Consider the following 16,550-nt stretch of genomic DNA (forward strand, 5'->3'; position numbering starts at 1 on the left):
GTGTGTGTGTGTGTGTGTGTGTGTGTGTGTGAGAGAGAGAGAGTGTTATTAGTAAACAGTGTTTTAACCCAGCAACATGATCTCAATCTTATCTAATCTACAGCTTGTTCTGTACAAAGAGCAGATTTTACAACTCCCGGAAAATAAACGGAGCCACTTCTTTGTTCTTGTCCGACAACACGACGACAATATCTGATCAAACACACTTGTCCTCCATTGATTCGTTTACTTCTGCTGAAGTTGAAGTGTTCAGTGTTTTTTTTTCAAGAGGAAACGATTGGTCTGTTTTTTTCTTCTCTTTTAGTCTCTTTCTGCCGTCCAGTCCTAGAAAACGGATGACCCTTTCCGTCATTAACAAAGAGTCAGTGTTTCCATCAGACAGGAAGAGAATCTGAAACAGCATTTAGACAATTATTACGCATTAAAACTCTGTTGATGACCAGATTCATATTTTCTCGTCAGTAGCTTTGATACTTTTTCAATATATGTTACCTTTTTAATTAAGTAAAAAAAACTTTGTTGAACAATAAAATTGTGCAAACTCCACATTGTTGTGTGGACAACATGCCTTGACAAATGTGATCAGATTATTATTATGAATTTAATGTACATTCTAAGAAAATAAATTCTGAAGAAAATTAAAATATGCTTATTTACAATGAAAGCTTAAGATAGAAATAAAATATTTAAACTGCAATTGACAATATGTACTGCATACTTCTACTGAGCAGCTAAAGTACTACAAATAGGCCTGTTTCACAGCAGACGTGTTGTCTTGTCATTGTAGGAAAAGCCCAGGTGTTAACGATGGCTCTGTTCAATTAAAGTGACAGTGAGCGAATGATACCAGGACCCTGAAATCAAAGCAGCTACATAAAAATGAATTAATCATTAGATTCATTATTTACACCTGTGCTTTTCATTCTGTGAAAATTTAACTGTACCCCACAAATATTAACAAATACACTTGAGTACACAGTGGTGATGTTCAGGAAAATGTGTTTTCTGTATGATTGGTGTATTTGTGGCATTTTCATTAAATGTAGTCATCACTGTCTCACTCTGATGTCTTCTCTCTTTAGCAAAAGAACATCATGGCAGAGAGAAATGTACTGCTGAAGAGTCTGAAACATCCCTTTCTGGTTCGGCTCCACTACTCCTTCCAGACTCCGGAGAAGCTCTACTTTGTCCTTGACTATGTGAATGGTGGAGAGGTATGCGTCTTAAACTAAATAAATAGTGAAAGAAACTTGATCACCATATTTCCTCAAATAAACACCGGGGCCTGTATTTACCTCGACAGCAACTCTGTTTTATAAGTAGGATTGGTCGTATTTTAGTACAAAACCTAGTTTCCGCTTGACCTGTTAAAGATTACGCTGTTATTACAAACTCAACACTTCTTGTAACTGCTAACAACAAAATTATATTATATTTTTACACACACACACATAGACCCGCAGTGACTGAAATGCCAGTAGGCAATAATACTTTAGATGAGTACCTTAATCCAGAACAACAAAGTGTTGAAAATAACATGATTACCAGTATATTGTTGAATTTATTCAATTAAAGTGGTAGAAATGTACACAGGCACCAAGAGTTTATCTACACTTATTTTTTCCCTGGCCTTATTTTTTTGGGCTTTATATTTTTCGTGTCGATCACGCCCCCAGCCGTTATCGGAAGCCCGGTTTTTAACTAACCACCGTTTTGTATTTGAGGAAATACATTATGTTTTTATGGCATAAAGTTAGAAATGGTGTGCTAGCTGTTTTGGGGAAAATGTTAAACTTAGCTGAATGTTAGTACCAGTCACCATGTTCATTTTAACACCTTGTAGACTTTATAATTTGTGTGTGCATGTGTGTGTTTGTGTTACCTATAGTCAGATTTCGTGGTTTATCATGACAGAAAGTGCTCTGACTGCACATAGATCAACATCCTGATAGAAAGGAGGCAACAGGATCTTTATTCTAAGAAGCATTATAATGGCAGAGCTGTTATCATCAGAAAGATGCGACTCCTTTTCTCACGTATGGACTCATTTGGATAATTGTACCAAATTGTCACTAATTTACAGACAAAGCTGTATACAGTCTATTGGACAGAGCCAGGCTAGCTGTTTCCCCCTGCTTCCAGTCTTTATGCTAAACTAGGCTAACAAGCTGCTAGCTGTAGCTTCATAATTCACCTATAGACATGAAAGTGGTATCAATGTCCTCATCACTCAAGTGCATTTCCCAAAATATTGAACTATTGCTTTGATAAGTAAAAATGCCACACATAACATCTTCTATTTTCAAAAAATGTTTTAGGGGAAAACATTTTTAAAACTATAAATAGTATTTAGTTGACTTATTCTGCCAGGGTTGTATATGTTTTTATGGCTATTAGTGTCAAAAAGTCCACATTGTGAATAAACTGGAGTAAGACCTGGTTTATCATCATATCATCTTATCCTTGTACATTTTGGTTCCTTGTTGTTCATCTGGACACAGCAGGCTGCACTTTAACAATGTCCAAATAAGTAATCCTTTATTTACTCATATCAAACAAAGTCAGACACAGCTCGTTGGCGTGCAGCCAGCAGAACTGTTTTCCAACACAGAAACTTTGCTGTGCTCTTGTGCTCTTGTGCTCTTGTGCTCGTGTGCGGATGATCGAGCGTGTTACACCACGCCCTAGTGGTTGAAAGAATTGTATTATTATTATTTTTTAAATGTTTTGGTTTTGGATGTTTGGAAAATAATATCTACCCATACTTCTCATGTTTCATTCTGTCACTTTGCCCGTCTCTTCATCCCTCAATAATTCTCTGTCCTCCTCTAACAACTAAATGTAATTTTGATTTCTCCCTCCATCCTCTCCACACTCTGTCTATCTGTCTATCAACCTTTCTCTCTCTTTCTGTAGCTGTTCTTCCACCTGCAAAGAGAGAGGTGTTTCTCCGAGCCCAGAGCAAGGTTCTACGCAGCCGAGGTAGCGAGCTCCATCGGCTATCTTCACTCTCTCAACATCGTTTACAGGTCAGAACATTTATGACAATACCGTTATGAGAGTTGGCCCCAATCATTATCTATTACACCCGAACCGCAGCGACACAAAACAGTAAATTCACAAATGATCTATCGTAATAATCTTCTCATTCTTATCTGTTACAGAGATTTGAAGCCAGAAAATATTCTCTTAGACTTTCAGGTGAGTCCAATTCCTCACATTTGTTTTTTGTAAACTTCAACTCCTCTATATGTTTTAGTCTTTTTTTGCATTGCATTATTTATTGTTGTGTGCAGGGCCATGTGGTGCTGACAGATTTTGGGCTGTGCAAAGAAGGTATAGAGCCTGAGGGCACCACCTCAACTTTCTGTGGGACTCCAGAAGTAAGTAAAGAATACAACTGTATATCATAAATGATTAGGTCTTTTATTCCAAATGAGCAGTTGACAACTCAACGTTTACTGACTAAGAACTGTGGCCTTTTAATCTAGTTAGAAAAACCAGTTGTAGAAAGAGGATTTCTCCATGCCAATCTGTTTCTATCTGTTTCTCTGTCTGCAGTATTTGGCACCAGAGGTTCTTCGTAAGGAAGCATATGACAGGACAGTGGACTGGTGGTGTCTGGGAGCAGTGACCTATGAGATGATCTACAGCCTGGTATGTGAGTTTGTGTGTGGCTGATTGGTACGGTATCCCTTTTTAGAAGCATCTTCATGTTTGACTAGACAATACAGTATATCCTGTCTGCAAGGTCGACATTTTCATTTCAGGGTGGGGCTAAAGTAAATCTCAGTGTCCAAATAAGAACAGGTTCAGCCTCTAGGGACCGTGACCACATGCTTAGTACATTTGATGGTGACCTGTCCGTCAGATTTTTATGTTTTCTTTATGTACAAGTACATGATTTGGCCTGGTAGTGATGCAAGAGAAAAGGTCAGAGCATCTCTGTCCATAATTGTCTGCAGAAAATGTTGTAGAGACTAAAATGTCTCAACAGCTATTGGATGGATTGCCATTAAGATTAGTTTCAGACATTCATGTTCCCCTCAATGAATTGTAATTACTTTATGTACCCTTTATCATTTCCTCCAGCACCACCACAAGGTCAACACTTTAGTTTAAACAAAAATCACCAGATTCCTATCAGCCTCCGCTGTACTTTCTGTTTAGTGCTAATTAGCGTTAGCATGCCAACACACTAAATTAAGATGGTGAACATAGTAATATTACTGTATCTGCTGAATAGCGGCTTGTTAGCATACTGATGTTAGCATTTAGCTCAAAATACTGCCACTATGCCTGAGTACAGTCTCGCAGAGCCACTATATCTTGGCTGAGGAATCTTGTTTACACAAATAGAATGTCTATTTAGCATTGATGTATTTCTATATGAAATGCTATGACTTGTGCCCCTTATAATATATTATATATAATATACTGTTTATACTGTTTGTACCCATCCTGCCGCTTCAGCCTCCTTTCTACAGCCGTGACGTCGATGAAATGTATAACGGGATCCTTCACAAGCCGCTGCCACTTCCTCCGGGGAAGTCTGAAGCTGTCTGCTCTCTGCTGGTGGGTCTTCTGCAGAAAGACCAGCACAGACGCCTCGGGGCCATCGCCGACTTTGTGAGTCTGTCTTTCAACTGTTGCTACACATGAAAACAGGTGGTTTCCCAGACAAGAAATAAGCCTAGTCTTAGACAAGGGAAGATCAAACTCCATTAAATGCTGCTTTAGTCAAGGACTCGGCTTATTCTAATTTTGTGAAATTAGCCTCTTACAGTATGAGACATCTTTTAAAGGGATTTGGACCTTTTCTGAGAACCCTCTGAGAAAATTTACCAAGATGACATCACCTTCATACTTTATTTCTCATTGTTTGAAACTGTATAGAGTGGCTTGAAAATCTCTATTGGAGTGCCAGTTTGTCCTCATAAATGTGTTTTGGGATTTCTGAACAGAAGGAATGGAAAATGCCAGTATGTACAGTACACATGTATAACATTTCTCTATTCTATTTACAGTTAGAAATAAAGAACCACATATTTTTCTCTCCAATCAACTGGGACGACCTTTACCACAAGAGAATCACTCCTCCTTACAACCCGAATGTGGTGAGTTTTTTCTGTGTGTGTCAACTCATCCATTACTTGCATATATATAGTCATGCTTTATCAGTTACAATGATTGTTTCATCTTTCAGAGAGGCCCAGCTGACACTCAACATATTGATCCAGAGTTCACCAGAGAAATGGTTCCTAACTCGGTGAGTCGGAGCCCGGAGCTCAACGCCAGCAGCAGCTCCAACAACGCATTCAATGGGTTCTCCTTTGTCGGCACTGAGGACAGTTTTCTGTGAGGCAGGAGTTAACTGTTCCAATGTTTGAACACTGTAATCGAATCAGCGGAGTGAGCACAACTCTTTTGAGTCTGGTGAGAATAAGAGCTCCTCATGTACTATTGCCAAAATCCCACGTGGCATCTATAATGTTTGACTACTGCATGGATTTCAAAACGGATCCTCTTGAGGGTGTAGCAGTGAGGGATCACGCCTGCAATGGACACATTTACGGTTAAAATATATAACACTTTTTTTGCCTGGAAGTCACAGGTCTATTCTTAGAGAGATAGCGAGGATCGTTATGAATGTGTTACCTAATATTCAGGGCTGGCAAGAAGTAGGACAATCTTTAAGATGCAGTGCAAATTATCTTTATTCCATTCCTTTACAATGGAATTAAGAGTGTGTTTTATTATTATTATTATTATTATTTTATTAACAGATATTGTCATATCGTGTGGAAAAAAACACAAAGTTGTCTTCCTGTGTACATCCAGACTTAGAACTCAATTTTCCTGATAAAGGGTGCAAATGCAGGCAAAATCTCCGGGTGAACCACAAATGGGCATGACCATCAAACTTTGGGCAATTTTTGGTGACCACAGAAGTTGGTGAAAACCAGGCGCAGCTGCAAGAGGTGTGAGTGTAATCCTCTGCCATGGAGTTTGCTCTGAGCAGAAGGAAAATAATAATATTAAAAGTAATAACGAGGAAAATGTAATGAGTAAGGAATAAAGTTGCTGCTGTGTAAAATCACGGCCCATCACAGCCCATCTCTCAAATGAGAGACTGCAGATGAAACACATGCATCATCTGTCACAGTGTGATGACTATAGATGTTTAAACTACACAGAAAAGATCTGACGTTCTACGTACGATCTTCTTGTGCAAAGACAGCTAAAGATGTGACAGACTGATGATAAAATAACGTCCAATATGTTTTGTTCTTCATCAAAGACCAAAAGAAAGTCCTCACCACAGTGGTCTCGTTTGTTTATAACAATTAAGAGTCAAAGGTAATTTGTAGATGATGCACTGATTTTAGAAAACGGTCCTTGTAGCACCTTTTTAAAAAATAGATAATTACATAGCAGATGGTGATAGCTATTGGACATGCTAAAACAGTTAATGTTATATAGAAAATACTGTATGCAACATACAGTAGTAGCTTTGCAGTAGGATTATGTACCGTGGTAATTAATGTAATTATATCAATGTTAACCATGAAGTGCCTCTCTGCCTTGAATATGAAGTTGGTGATTGATGGTGCTTGACGTTGGCAGTAACGGGTGATACACTTGCATCTGAAGTCCTTGCATTTTATTTGTATTATGTCATTTATATGTACTTAAAGCCCTGTTTGTACACCCGATATTAAAGATGCTCTTCTCTTCCAAATCCTAAACATATCATGTTCCCATTTACCTTCTTAGAAAAACGTCTGCTTCTAAAACTGTAACCCTGCATGCCAAGCTGTTGATCCCTGACTGAACCTGTAAACAGAGAAGTTAAAGGTGCCGGGTGTGTGCGTGTGTGTGTGTGCGTGTGTGTGTGTGTGTGTGTGTGTGTGTGTGTGTGTGTTTGTGTCCATAGAAAACGTGTTAATAAATCAAATATGTCAAAACAGTTATGTGTTCTTTTGGATGAGCAATTAAACATGTGTGCATAACAGAAACAGTGTTCAGTGACCAGCTTGTAAATGTTGCATGTTATCAAAAATCACCTCACCTGAGTGATGACCTTTGCTGAGATTACAGGTAGAATATTTATCTGCGTAGTGAATTTAGATTTAGACCAATAGGTCAATTATTATCCCCAGAAAGAAAGAAATAAACAGGTGGAGAATTGTGACCTTATTAGAATATTATCTACATTACTGTACAACTGCGCCACTCAGAGGTCAAAATGACAAACACAACATATGATCAGAGTGTCTGATTCTGATGGATTTAAATACATATAAATAAAAACAGAAGTCAGAAGGCTTCGAAATAAACACATTCAGAAATGTGCGTAACATAGCAGTATGTATTACCACCTTTTCATTATGTGGTAAATAGAATTTTACAAATTGTGGATAAAGATAACAGATTTAATGTGACATTAAGGTGCAATGCTGTCAGAAATAAACATTCAAAATATGGCAATATGCGGACGTGGAAAGGGCCAAAGTGTGATGGAAAAATATTGGTTTAAGTAACAGTGAGGAACCAATTAGCAACACTGTTGAAGACTGCAGGGATGATATGAAACAAGCAAAGTGAACAAGGATGTACAACTTACGTTCACCACATTAACATTAAGAATAACAGAGATGAAGCCGAAATAAGTACAATGATGCTGGATTACATTAAACTGATTCGTAGCCTATAGCAGAAATGCTCACTGATTTCGTGAATAGGTTAGTGTGATGCCAAGTGTCCTTAATACACAGTCAATAAAACGTTCACGAATACAATATATGTGTGCGCAGATTTAGTTTACATAATGGACAAATACCTTTTCACTTCGCACATCAATTTGCGATTACAAATTTGCTACGTTGTGGTCAGAATGGGTGTTTTATATAAAGCGGGCCACACTTGATGGAATGCATAGCTTCTTTGTTGGATTGTCTCCCAACGTGTTACTTGACATCTTTGTTACTATACATCCATCTTTTTGGAATGCTTATATATTCATAGAATTTTTATGGGATGCATATTGTTATAAAAAATGATGGGATAGGTTTCAAGATATGCTGTTGATGTGTTGTAGACTTCTCGTGCTAGCTGTAGCACTAGAACGGCTAACTGCAAGGCTATTACTTGGTGAAATATTCTCAACTATCCTCAAACAAAAGAATCGAAAAATATACCGTTCAGGAATGTTTGATCGACACTGGTTATTTATTTTGTATTACCAATGTGTTAACGTTAACGTCAGAGGGGGAAATGGAGAGTAACCAGTCAAAGTCTGTGCAACAGCAGCCGTTAGCCGTTAGCCTCGGTTGAAACCGTTTCTCACGTGGATCGTTTCCGGGGAGTAGTGTACTGGGTAGCCATGGTAGTAGTGTTCTTGAACACATCCTCTGTTCAGTCCCGGGTAATATTTCTATCGATACAACATCGCGAGTTATTTAACTGTTAATGCATTTTAATAATTAACACATTTTATTACGCGTGTGTTATTTGAACTCCGTAAAAATAGTGATTTTGACCAGTGTTGTTAAACTCATAACTACTCCAGCAGCCGTTCAGAGCTCCAGTCTGAATCACGAGCAGAGTAGCAGATACAGGAGGGATGTCGCGCGGGTAAGTGAAGGAGACATTAAGGTTCCTAGATGATAACGTTGCCTATTTTATTCGAGGGGTTGCATTGCGTTGTTGTGTGTGTGAGAGTGTGAGACGACTGTTTCCTCTCCCTCATGTCGTTTAAAAGCCGTTGTTCTGTTGTGTCATGGTAGTGAGCTGGAACAGCTGGACCCGGCGGTATTCCAGAAGCAGTTGCACAATCTGAAATTTAGGTAGGCATTTCTGTGTTCTCAACACTGTCATGTCAGCCAACTTTCTCCATCACAGTCGAAATCGACATGATCACAAACGCCTCATATTCGCCGATACAATTGTTGCGGTTGCGTTACGTTACATGCGCCGCTGGAGGCGCTATACTTTCTGAATTTAAAGTCAACGTTTCTTCAAGCGTGCTCATGGTGTTTGGTAGGCACGTTAGCTGAGGTTAGCTTGAAGTTAGAGCCAAGTTGCAATGTAAGTTAATTCGTTTGACAATCATTTTTGACTCATCAATCGCAATAATTCTGTCTTGAGAGTTTCCCCGTGTGATGTTTGGACACACACGTTCGCTGCATGATTTATATGTATGTCGTAGTCACTGTTTGGTTTGCACAAGCTAATGTTAGCTACTAAGCTATGTCAACTTTTCTGGGGTCAGATAAGCTAATGCTATCTCATGCTAGCTCGCTGCTCTGGAGCACAACATGCATGCTTGTCTAGGTTTAGGACGGGAAAGTGAAATACAGAGGCTTTGTACTCAAGGAAACAGTTACAAGTTAGCTAACTATATGTCAGTGTAGTGCTAATTAACTATTTGTATATTGTATGTTAAACATGCAAGGTTGCGTGTCTGTGGCAACTCTGTTAGTCTTGGCTTCAACTAATCTCTTTGATGCATTGCGAGCAACTGTCGGTGTTATAGTAATATATTCTAGTATTTTAATGTTGGGCACTTTAAATGTACCACACTTAATGAAGACATAAGTTCTGTTGATTTAAACCGGAAAGCTAAACATGAGTCTGTTTTTACATCTGCAGCTGAAACTTCTGACGCTTCACCAATGCAAGCTGGATGGAATTGTGTTCAAATGATAAAAATTTAATTTAAACTGAACAGCATCCATTATATAGTCCATATCAAACATGTCATATGTTCACATTTATTTACACTTTGGAAGCAGAGATGTCTAATCATTATCTAGTGTGTCTTCTCACTCTTAATAGTCTATAAATTGATTGGCCCAGCTGAAGGTTTTGTTTTCATGACAAAATCCAGTAATACATGTTTGAATTATTGGTTATCTGTCTGGTTGCAGCATGGATGAAGAAGATGATAGTACAATGTGTATTGACACTGACTCGGACGCAGCAGATAAGAACGATGGTACCAAGTCAGTCAAATGGACTCAAGAAGAGGTGAGTGAAAAGAATACTTTGACCTTAATATGTAGGTTTCAGGTATTCATCTGATTATATTATCTTTAGAGCAACACCTGATGATTTCCAGTAGATTATTATATTTGTGTCAGTGAAGTAACAAAGCTTCCACTAAACTATGCTGAATCTGAACTGATTCCTTTTTTGTGTGCAGGATGAAAATCTCAAAATCCTGATCAGCAACTTTGGGAAAAAAGATTGGAAAACCATAGCCAGTTTTTTTCCGGTAAGTATTCAGCAGAAGCAAAGTTACTTGAGTGAGAGAGAATGAATGAAACAGCAATGTAAACTTTTAAAGGAACAGATGATGCAGATCTCTGATTGCTTGCTAATCTCTTCTTCTTTTGTTTTGGTAGGGGCGGACAGAATTCCAGTGTATGCACCGCTGGAGAAAGTACCTGAATCCTGATTTAGTCAAGGGCTTCTGGTCCAAAGAGGAAGACGATAAGGTAGAAGAAATGACACTAAACATCAGATACAGACTATGCTTGAACCCAGTTCGTAGTTAAACTGTCCCATCTCACTCTCTCCTCCTGTGTTAACATGCATTTACTCTGGACAGATAGTAGAGCTGGTGGACAAGTACGGCTTCAAACACTGGTCGTTGATTGCCAGGCACCTGAAAGGACGGGTGGGGAAACAGTGTCGTGAACGCTGGCACAGGCACCTCGACCCACTGCTCAAAAAGAGCTCCTGGACCAACGAAGAAAACCTCATCATCTACAAAGCCCACTCACTTCTGGGAAACCGGTGGGCTGAGATTGCCATGCTGCTCCCTGGAAGGTGGGTTAGCTGTGATTGATTTGTTGGAGTTTAACAATATGGATGACGGGCAATCAAATGCATTATTTGGTAGTTATTGTTAAAATAAGAGGGTGAATGTAACAACGTATCTGCCTGTTTAACCAGAAATGACACAGAGACTTGAATGTATATTTTTGATTCCTCTCGCAGGACTGACATTGCTGTGAAAAATCACTGGAACTCAACCATCAAACCAGAGTTGGACTTGTACAAAGACGACGCTGACATTATTTCCCTTGATATTCAACAGTTTGAAGGAGAGGTACAGTACCTGTTTAGTTTAGCACATGCTGTGTAATACTTATCACTTTCAGCTTCCACACCGTTTGTACAAATGTTTTTTTTCCTCAATGATTTCTTAGCAAGCAAATATGAATAGATTAGAAATTAATGAAAATGGTTAATGGATTAGATTATGCCAGTTGATTAATCATCTTAGTGATGTAGCAGGTAAAATGTTGGTTGGTTACAGTTTTACATTTTTTAAAGAAAATGCTACTTGCTACATATTATGAAATCAATAATAATATACTAATCTAATCATTATATGGGCTACAGGTCAGACTATGACAGAAGAAAACGCTTTGGTGTCATTTATTGTACTACACTATTGCGCATTCACATTATCTGTTGTTTTACAGGTGGACTTCAAGTGTGATGTTGTATTAGACACTGAACCAGTAATTCCTAAAGTGGTAAGCTTGCTATGATGATTTTCTTTTATGACTCAGAAACTTTTACCAAAGTACAAACACTCAAATTTCAAAAAAGTTACTATTAAGTAAGTAAGTTAACACAATAATCACCAGACTTGACTGGATTTGTAGGGGTGGTTCTGGACTCATGCCTGTCATATTCTGCTGTGAAGTCTCAGCTGGCAAGCTTGGTTTGGCTCACCTACTCTCTGCTTTGCTGCAGGTCAGGCCAGTGAAGGAAAAGAAGGCGGCATGTCAGAAAGTCAAGCAGAAGACGGTCGCTCTGCTTCCACAGACTTTAGCGTCCATGAGTCCCTCCTTGCCCCACAGTTTGAGTTCCAGTCCCAGCTCCAGCTCAGGCGCTGCACCAGCAGCTGCACCGGTGGACCCGAAGAAGTTTACCAACGCGGCACTGAGGATGATCTCTGAAGACATGCTGCCACTCAGGTGACCTGTTGAAAGTGTCCTTGTTGGGTTGTTGTCCAAAGTTAGCAACATCCCCAAGTTTGTTAATCCCTAAGTCGAATATGTGATCTCATGGGTCTATATACCCAGGATGATGTCGTGTGTGTCAGTAGACTTAACAGCAACAGGGGGCTAGTTGTATATTCTGTATGAATACTAAATACACATCAAACCACCAATCTAGATCACACACACTCGCACGCATCATTTGCAAATGCACAATGCCAATGCAGCTTCCTTTTTTGTTCCCCACAGTTTTGTTGAAGGCGCAGGCTTCCGGTCATTCATGAGTACCATCAGTCCTGAATGCAGCAAGCTATCCCAGCGGGTCATGGGCCTACAGCTCTATGATGAAGTGGAGAGAACCATCAAGCCTCAGCTCATCCGGGACCTTAAAGCCTGCCTTGCCAAAACCAAAGATGGCGAGAGTGCAATTCATGTCACGTTTGACCTCTGGGCAGGGAATCAATCCCACCCAGCGGAGGAGCCCATTGTCGTTGTGCAGCTCCACTTCGTCAGTGATTCCTGGCAGATACGCCGTCCCATTGTAGCCTTCCGCCACCTCAGCCACAAAAACCTCAGCACGGCTGTGGCCAGGGAGCTTGAAGGTGTGCTATTGAGCTACGGCCTCTTTCCTCCCAGCATCGGCTACGTGCTCGCAAACCAAGCCAAAGAAGCCCTGTCTGGGAACAACTTGTTCTGCGACTACAAGATCATGTGCTCATCCAACCGGGGAGAACCCGATGGAGAAGAGATGGTGGCATTTCTGTCAGACCAGATGTCTGAAACAGAGTCCCCCTTTTCAGAGCTACAGATTGGGACTAGAACCACCTGTGTGGCTCACACATTGCAGCTTGTGATTAAGGAGGCACTGAAGAACTCCAGGGTGGTGGAAAACCTGCTCTCGCAGGTCCACAACGTGGTGGCTTTCTTTAGGAGCAGCGCCTACTGGAGCGAGGTAAGAGAAACTAAAACTGATTTTGCAATTGTATGTTACACTGTGTTATATTTGTCTTGCAAAGGTACATAAACCAGGTCAGCAAGTCTGTTTTTCAGATTTTTATAGATTTTACATGCAAAGATGAAACAGCACCAGTGTGTCTTGTTTTAAATATGTATTCATTAGCACTGATTATTAAACCTTTCAAATTCAGAGTGTGCAGACAAAAAATAAATGATATCTTCATCCCCAACCTTTGTCTTAAAGGTTTGTTTCTGAGCTGTAGAGTTATGTGAAACCAAAGCTGATTATTTGAGGTGGAAAAGCTAATTAACATAATTGTTCAATTGAGGTCTAACAATACTATTTTTGTTTATGGATAGACATATGATTTTCTTTCCTGTGTTGTTGACCGTTTTGTATCATTGTCTTGTTTAGGTCCTGTTGAAGGAGTGCAACGTTTCCCTGTGCCCTTCCTCCAGTAGCTGTCGCTGGAACTCCATGATGCTGTCTTTACGCCGCATGGTGCAGGAGTCGGCCTGGACCGCCATCATGGCTCTCCTGGCCCAGGCCCGCATAGAGGCTAACGACACAGCCAGCGCCCCGCCTCTGGTCATGGCCAAGAGGGAGCAAGTGATTGACATCCTGGGTCTCCTTGAGCCCTTTGAGGAGGCCTTGCAGGTAAAACAGAAAGTTAATTTCATGGATGTAGTGTAATATAATGTTTTACACAGATCACGCACGATTGTAAAATGTAGTATTACTTGTATTTTAGTTGTTTTTTAGAACCCTAACCTTTTAGAAATATTTAAATTGGAATTTCCATGTTTTACTTGGTTTTCTAATTACTTTTTGGGATATTTATTCTGGTAAAATATGAACCAATCCGCTTAAGAAGAGATATAAACAGGGTTGATATCACTCCAAGTAATGACATTGAAATGACCATCTTTTAATATTAAGCACTTTAGCTTCACGTCAGCCCACATTGTGTTACATATTCTCAAACAAAACCTATTATTGGCTTATTTGGTGTTAAACACAATGAAGTCTGTTGACAAATGTTCTGAATTGGCAGTTTGAATTCCGAAACAAAGAAAACAAAAACATTACGATCATTAATGTTGCAGCACTAATGCGCTTATTTGTCAATTGTACATTGAACCATGCTTCAAGAACCCCTCCAGAAATATTATGTACATGCATGGAAATGCAGTATTATAGTGTTTGGGTATTGTTGATAGAAGATTGTGTGAGATCATTTCCCTATGCTTTTTCTAACCCAGGTCCTGCAAGGAAATGGAGTGACCATCTCTTTCATCACGCCATCCCTGATTGGCCTTGATAAGACATTGGAGAGCCTGGTCACCAACTACTCCCACTTCAACAAGGCCCTGCGCACAGGCATCCACACACACTTCCAGTCCCTGATTCACCAGAAGGACATGATATTAGCTGCTGTGCTCGACCCCAGGATCAAACTGCAGGTATTGAATTGAAACATTGCCGTTGTGTCATGCTTTGCCACTTTGCATCCACAGAGCGGAATCAGAATCACTCAAAATCAGAACTCTCATCCTTTCTTGAATGTTTTTTTCCCAGCCGTTTTCTGATGCCAAACTGGAGGACCAGACAGGTTTCCTAACACCCCCGTCAAAGTATCAGGCTCGCACCATCGTGGAAGCCACACTAGGAAGCATGGGGGCCTCAGCAGCTCCCTCTGTAGAGGCAGATAACGACCAGACAAGCAAGGAGAAAAAGGAGCAAGGTGGTAAAGAGGCGAGTCGAGACAACGCACCGATGGAGGCATCTGGTGGCAGCTCAGATGACGGCAACTGCAACGGAGTCGGCGAGAACGATCTCAAGCGCAAGTCCATCTTCAACTTCCTCCAGCCTCCGGCAAAGACCATGAAGACAGCAGAGTTCAATATGTACCTCTCCGAACCACTGTGGGAAAGCAACAGCAGCGTGTTGTACTGGAAATCTGCAGCTCGGTTCCCCCTGCTCCAGGGCGTTGTCAAGAAGCTGCTGGCAGCACCGGCCACCTCAGGGGGCTTCGACCGGCTGTGTCCGATGGCAGCGTGTATTGTAAAGGCCAAGAGGAACCGCCTGCCTCCTCACACCACAGAGAGACTGCTTCTGTACAAAAACTCTTTAAAGACAAAGACTGTGAAAAAGCCCAGTGGGGTCGCCAAACACTGATTGGTTAAGTGACAATTGGGGCCCACACATTTGCTTCTCCATACAACATGCTATGCTTCCACACCCAACTGTCACCATCCCTCTAAATTAAATTCCTTTGAATGGTGAATTTAAATAACTGAATTATTTTTGCAGTAGTAGTCAACAGCAGCATAATATATTAAAAGTATATTGAAAATAAGGGCAATCCACTCAGAAATATCTCTTTAGTTGAAATAGCAAGATTTAGCACGATGGCAGCCAGCAGGCTACAGTCACAGCGCACAAACGGTTGTCATTTCTCTGTGGACTGAGAGTGAAAGGCAGCTTCTCTTTGTCCTTCACACAAGGTAGCTCAACTGCATTCCAAAAACAATGTAGAATAAACGTGTGTTATATGAGAGTACAATTTAACACTTTAAAAATGTAATCCAGTGTGAATTAAGAGGCCTTGAGAGCATGCATTCTCTGAAGGCCTTGTGCTGCTGCTAACTTGTTACAGACAGGAGAAAATTAAGCATCTGTGGTCAAACATTATCTGACTTTGTGACTCCTACTGGTAGTGGTACAAAAGACTCTGGCAGACAGCAATGCTCCTTATGCCACTGAAATAATTTGAAAGATGCTTAAATCTGCAATATGAGTGCTGCACATCACAGCTTTAACACAGCTTGTGTCTGTGCAGACATTGAATATTTGTTGCTGTACTCTTTGGCAGTTAAATCACAGCACAAGTGCATGAATTGTCTATTCAGTATCTAAATCAAAACGTTTAAGTGATATTTTCTCGTAAAAAAATGTAGGAGTGCCAGAAAATGCGCTGTACATTTTTATGTTTTTCTTCCTTTTTAATTTATTTGTTTTGTATGGTGTACAGCAGATAGACTGTGTATCGGCTCACTTGGTGTAAATTGAATGAGAGACTGTCCCTTTCCGCTTTAAAATCCATGTTTATTTTCTTAGTCTTTGACAATTTTTCTTATTTTTGTAAGGTGCTACAATAAGCAGTGTTCTCAAGAGTCTTGATGTTCAGCTGTTTTTGCTCCTAAATGATTTGTAATGTCCCGATGGGAAAGGTCAGTCTGTTTCTTACGTTGGCAGGTAGACTTTTACACAAACTAAAGTTCACATTGAATGACTAACTGATTTTAATGCAGTGATGATTGTTCGTTATTGTGGGAAACAGTAGTGTGAACTTGAGCCCTTTGACCTCTCCACATGGGAATATCCAGGGAATGAATTTGTATTAAAGAATAAAGCTATTTCCTGTACGCCACGATTTTCACGTCCATTTCTGTGTTTTCTAAGAGCACTATCTGGGTTATAATATAACTAATACTACAATCAGCTGGGAGCAGTTAGTGTGCAGAGTAATTTAACCTGAGCACTCCAGACTGAAAGGATTAAGAATA

General features: G+C 40.1%; 2 protein-coding genes across 9 annotated transcripts in view; both read left to right on the plus strand.

Annotated features, from left to right (window-relative positions):
• The window catches only part of sgk2a (serum/glucocorticoid regulated kinase 2a), a 12,695-nt gene extending 5,198 nt beyond the window's left edge, over window positions 1-7,497 (plus strand). For all 6 annotated transcript variants that reach the window (XM_031844954.1, XM_031844957.1, XM_031844956.1 and 3 more), the window contains 8 exons: window positions 1,083-1,214; window positions 2,917-3,029; window positions 3,165-3,201; window positions 3,297-3,383; window positions 3,562-3,657; window positions 4,474-4,629; window positions 5,028-5,117; window positions 5,207-7,497. In XM_031844954.1, the coding sequence (XP_031700814.1) occupies window positions 1,083-1,214; window positions 2,917-3,029; window positions 3,165-3,201; window positions 3,297-3,383; window positions 3,562-3,657; window positions 4,474-4,629; window positions 5,028-5,117; window positions 5,207-5,362 (867 nt within the window). In that variant the 3' untranslated portion in view covers window positions 5,363-7,497. The remainder of the gene's footprint in view (window positions 1-1,082; window positions 1,215-2,916; window positions 3,030-3,164; window positions 3,202-3,296; window positions 3,384-3,561; window positions 3,658-4,473; window positions 4,630-5,027; window positions 5,118-5,206) is intronic.
• An 808-nt stretch (window positions 7,498-8,305) lies between these two features.
• Window positions 8,306-16,491, plus strand: mybl2a (v-myb avian myeloblastosis viral oncogene homolog-like 2a). 3 transcript variants are annotated; one of them, XM_031844947.1, is made up of 13 exons: window positions 8,306-8,637; window positions 8,790-8,849; window positions 9,933-10,032; window positions 10,208-10,279; window positions 10,410-10,502; window positions 10,616-10,836; window positions 11,008-11,119; window positions 11,499-11,552; window positions 11,776-11,999; window positions 12,273-12,975; window positions 13,396-13,638; window positions 14,244-14,444; window positions 14,560-16,491. In XM_031844947.1, exons 1-13 carry the CDS (start codon window positions 8,627-8,629, stop codon window positions 15,157-15,159), a joined length of 2,694 nt encoding a protein of 897 aa, XP_031700807.1. In that variant the 5' UTR covers window positions 8,306-8,626; the 3' UTR covers window positions 15,160-16,491. The 3 variants fall into 3 exon arrangements, with proteins under 3 accessions (XP_031700807.1, XP_031700808.1, XP_031700810.1); XM_031844948.1 differs by lacking the exon at window positions 8,790-8,849 and having other exon boundaries at window positions 8,307-8,637; XM_031844950.1 differs by lacking the exons at window positions 8,306-8,637; window positions 8,790-8,849 and adding an exon at window positions 8,859-9,090.
• The last annotated feature ends 59 nt before the right edge of the window (window positions 16,492-16,550 follow it).

The sequence above is a fragment of the Anarrhichthys ocellatus genome, unplaced genomic scaffold (assembly GCF_004355925.1).
Source record: "Anarrhichthys ocellatus isolate YVR2014 unplaced genomic scaffold, GSC_Weel_1.0 scaffold5, whole genome shotgun sequence".
Classification (NCBI taxonomy): Eukaryota; Metazoa; Chordata; class Actinopteri; order Perciformes; family Anarhichadidae; genus Anarrhichthys; species Anarrhichthys ocellatus.

What these genes read in the sequence shown, in the direction of transcription:
- mybl2a (XM_031844947.1), top strand. An exon ending in AACCAGTAATTCCTAAAGTG is followed by an intron (nt 11,553 to 11,775) that starts GTAAGCTTGCTA and finishes GCTTTGCTGCAG; the next exon opens with GTCAGGCCAGTGAAGGAAAA. An exon ending in GAAGACATGCTGCCACTCAG is followed by an intron (nt 12,000 to 12,272) that starts GTGACCTGTTGA and finishes TGTTCCCCACAG; the next exon opens with TTTTGTTGAAGGCGCAGGCT.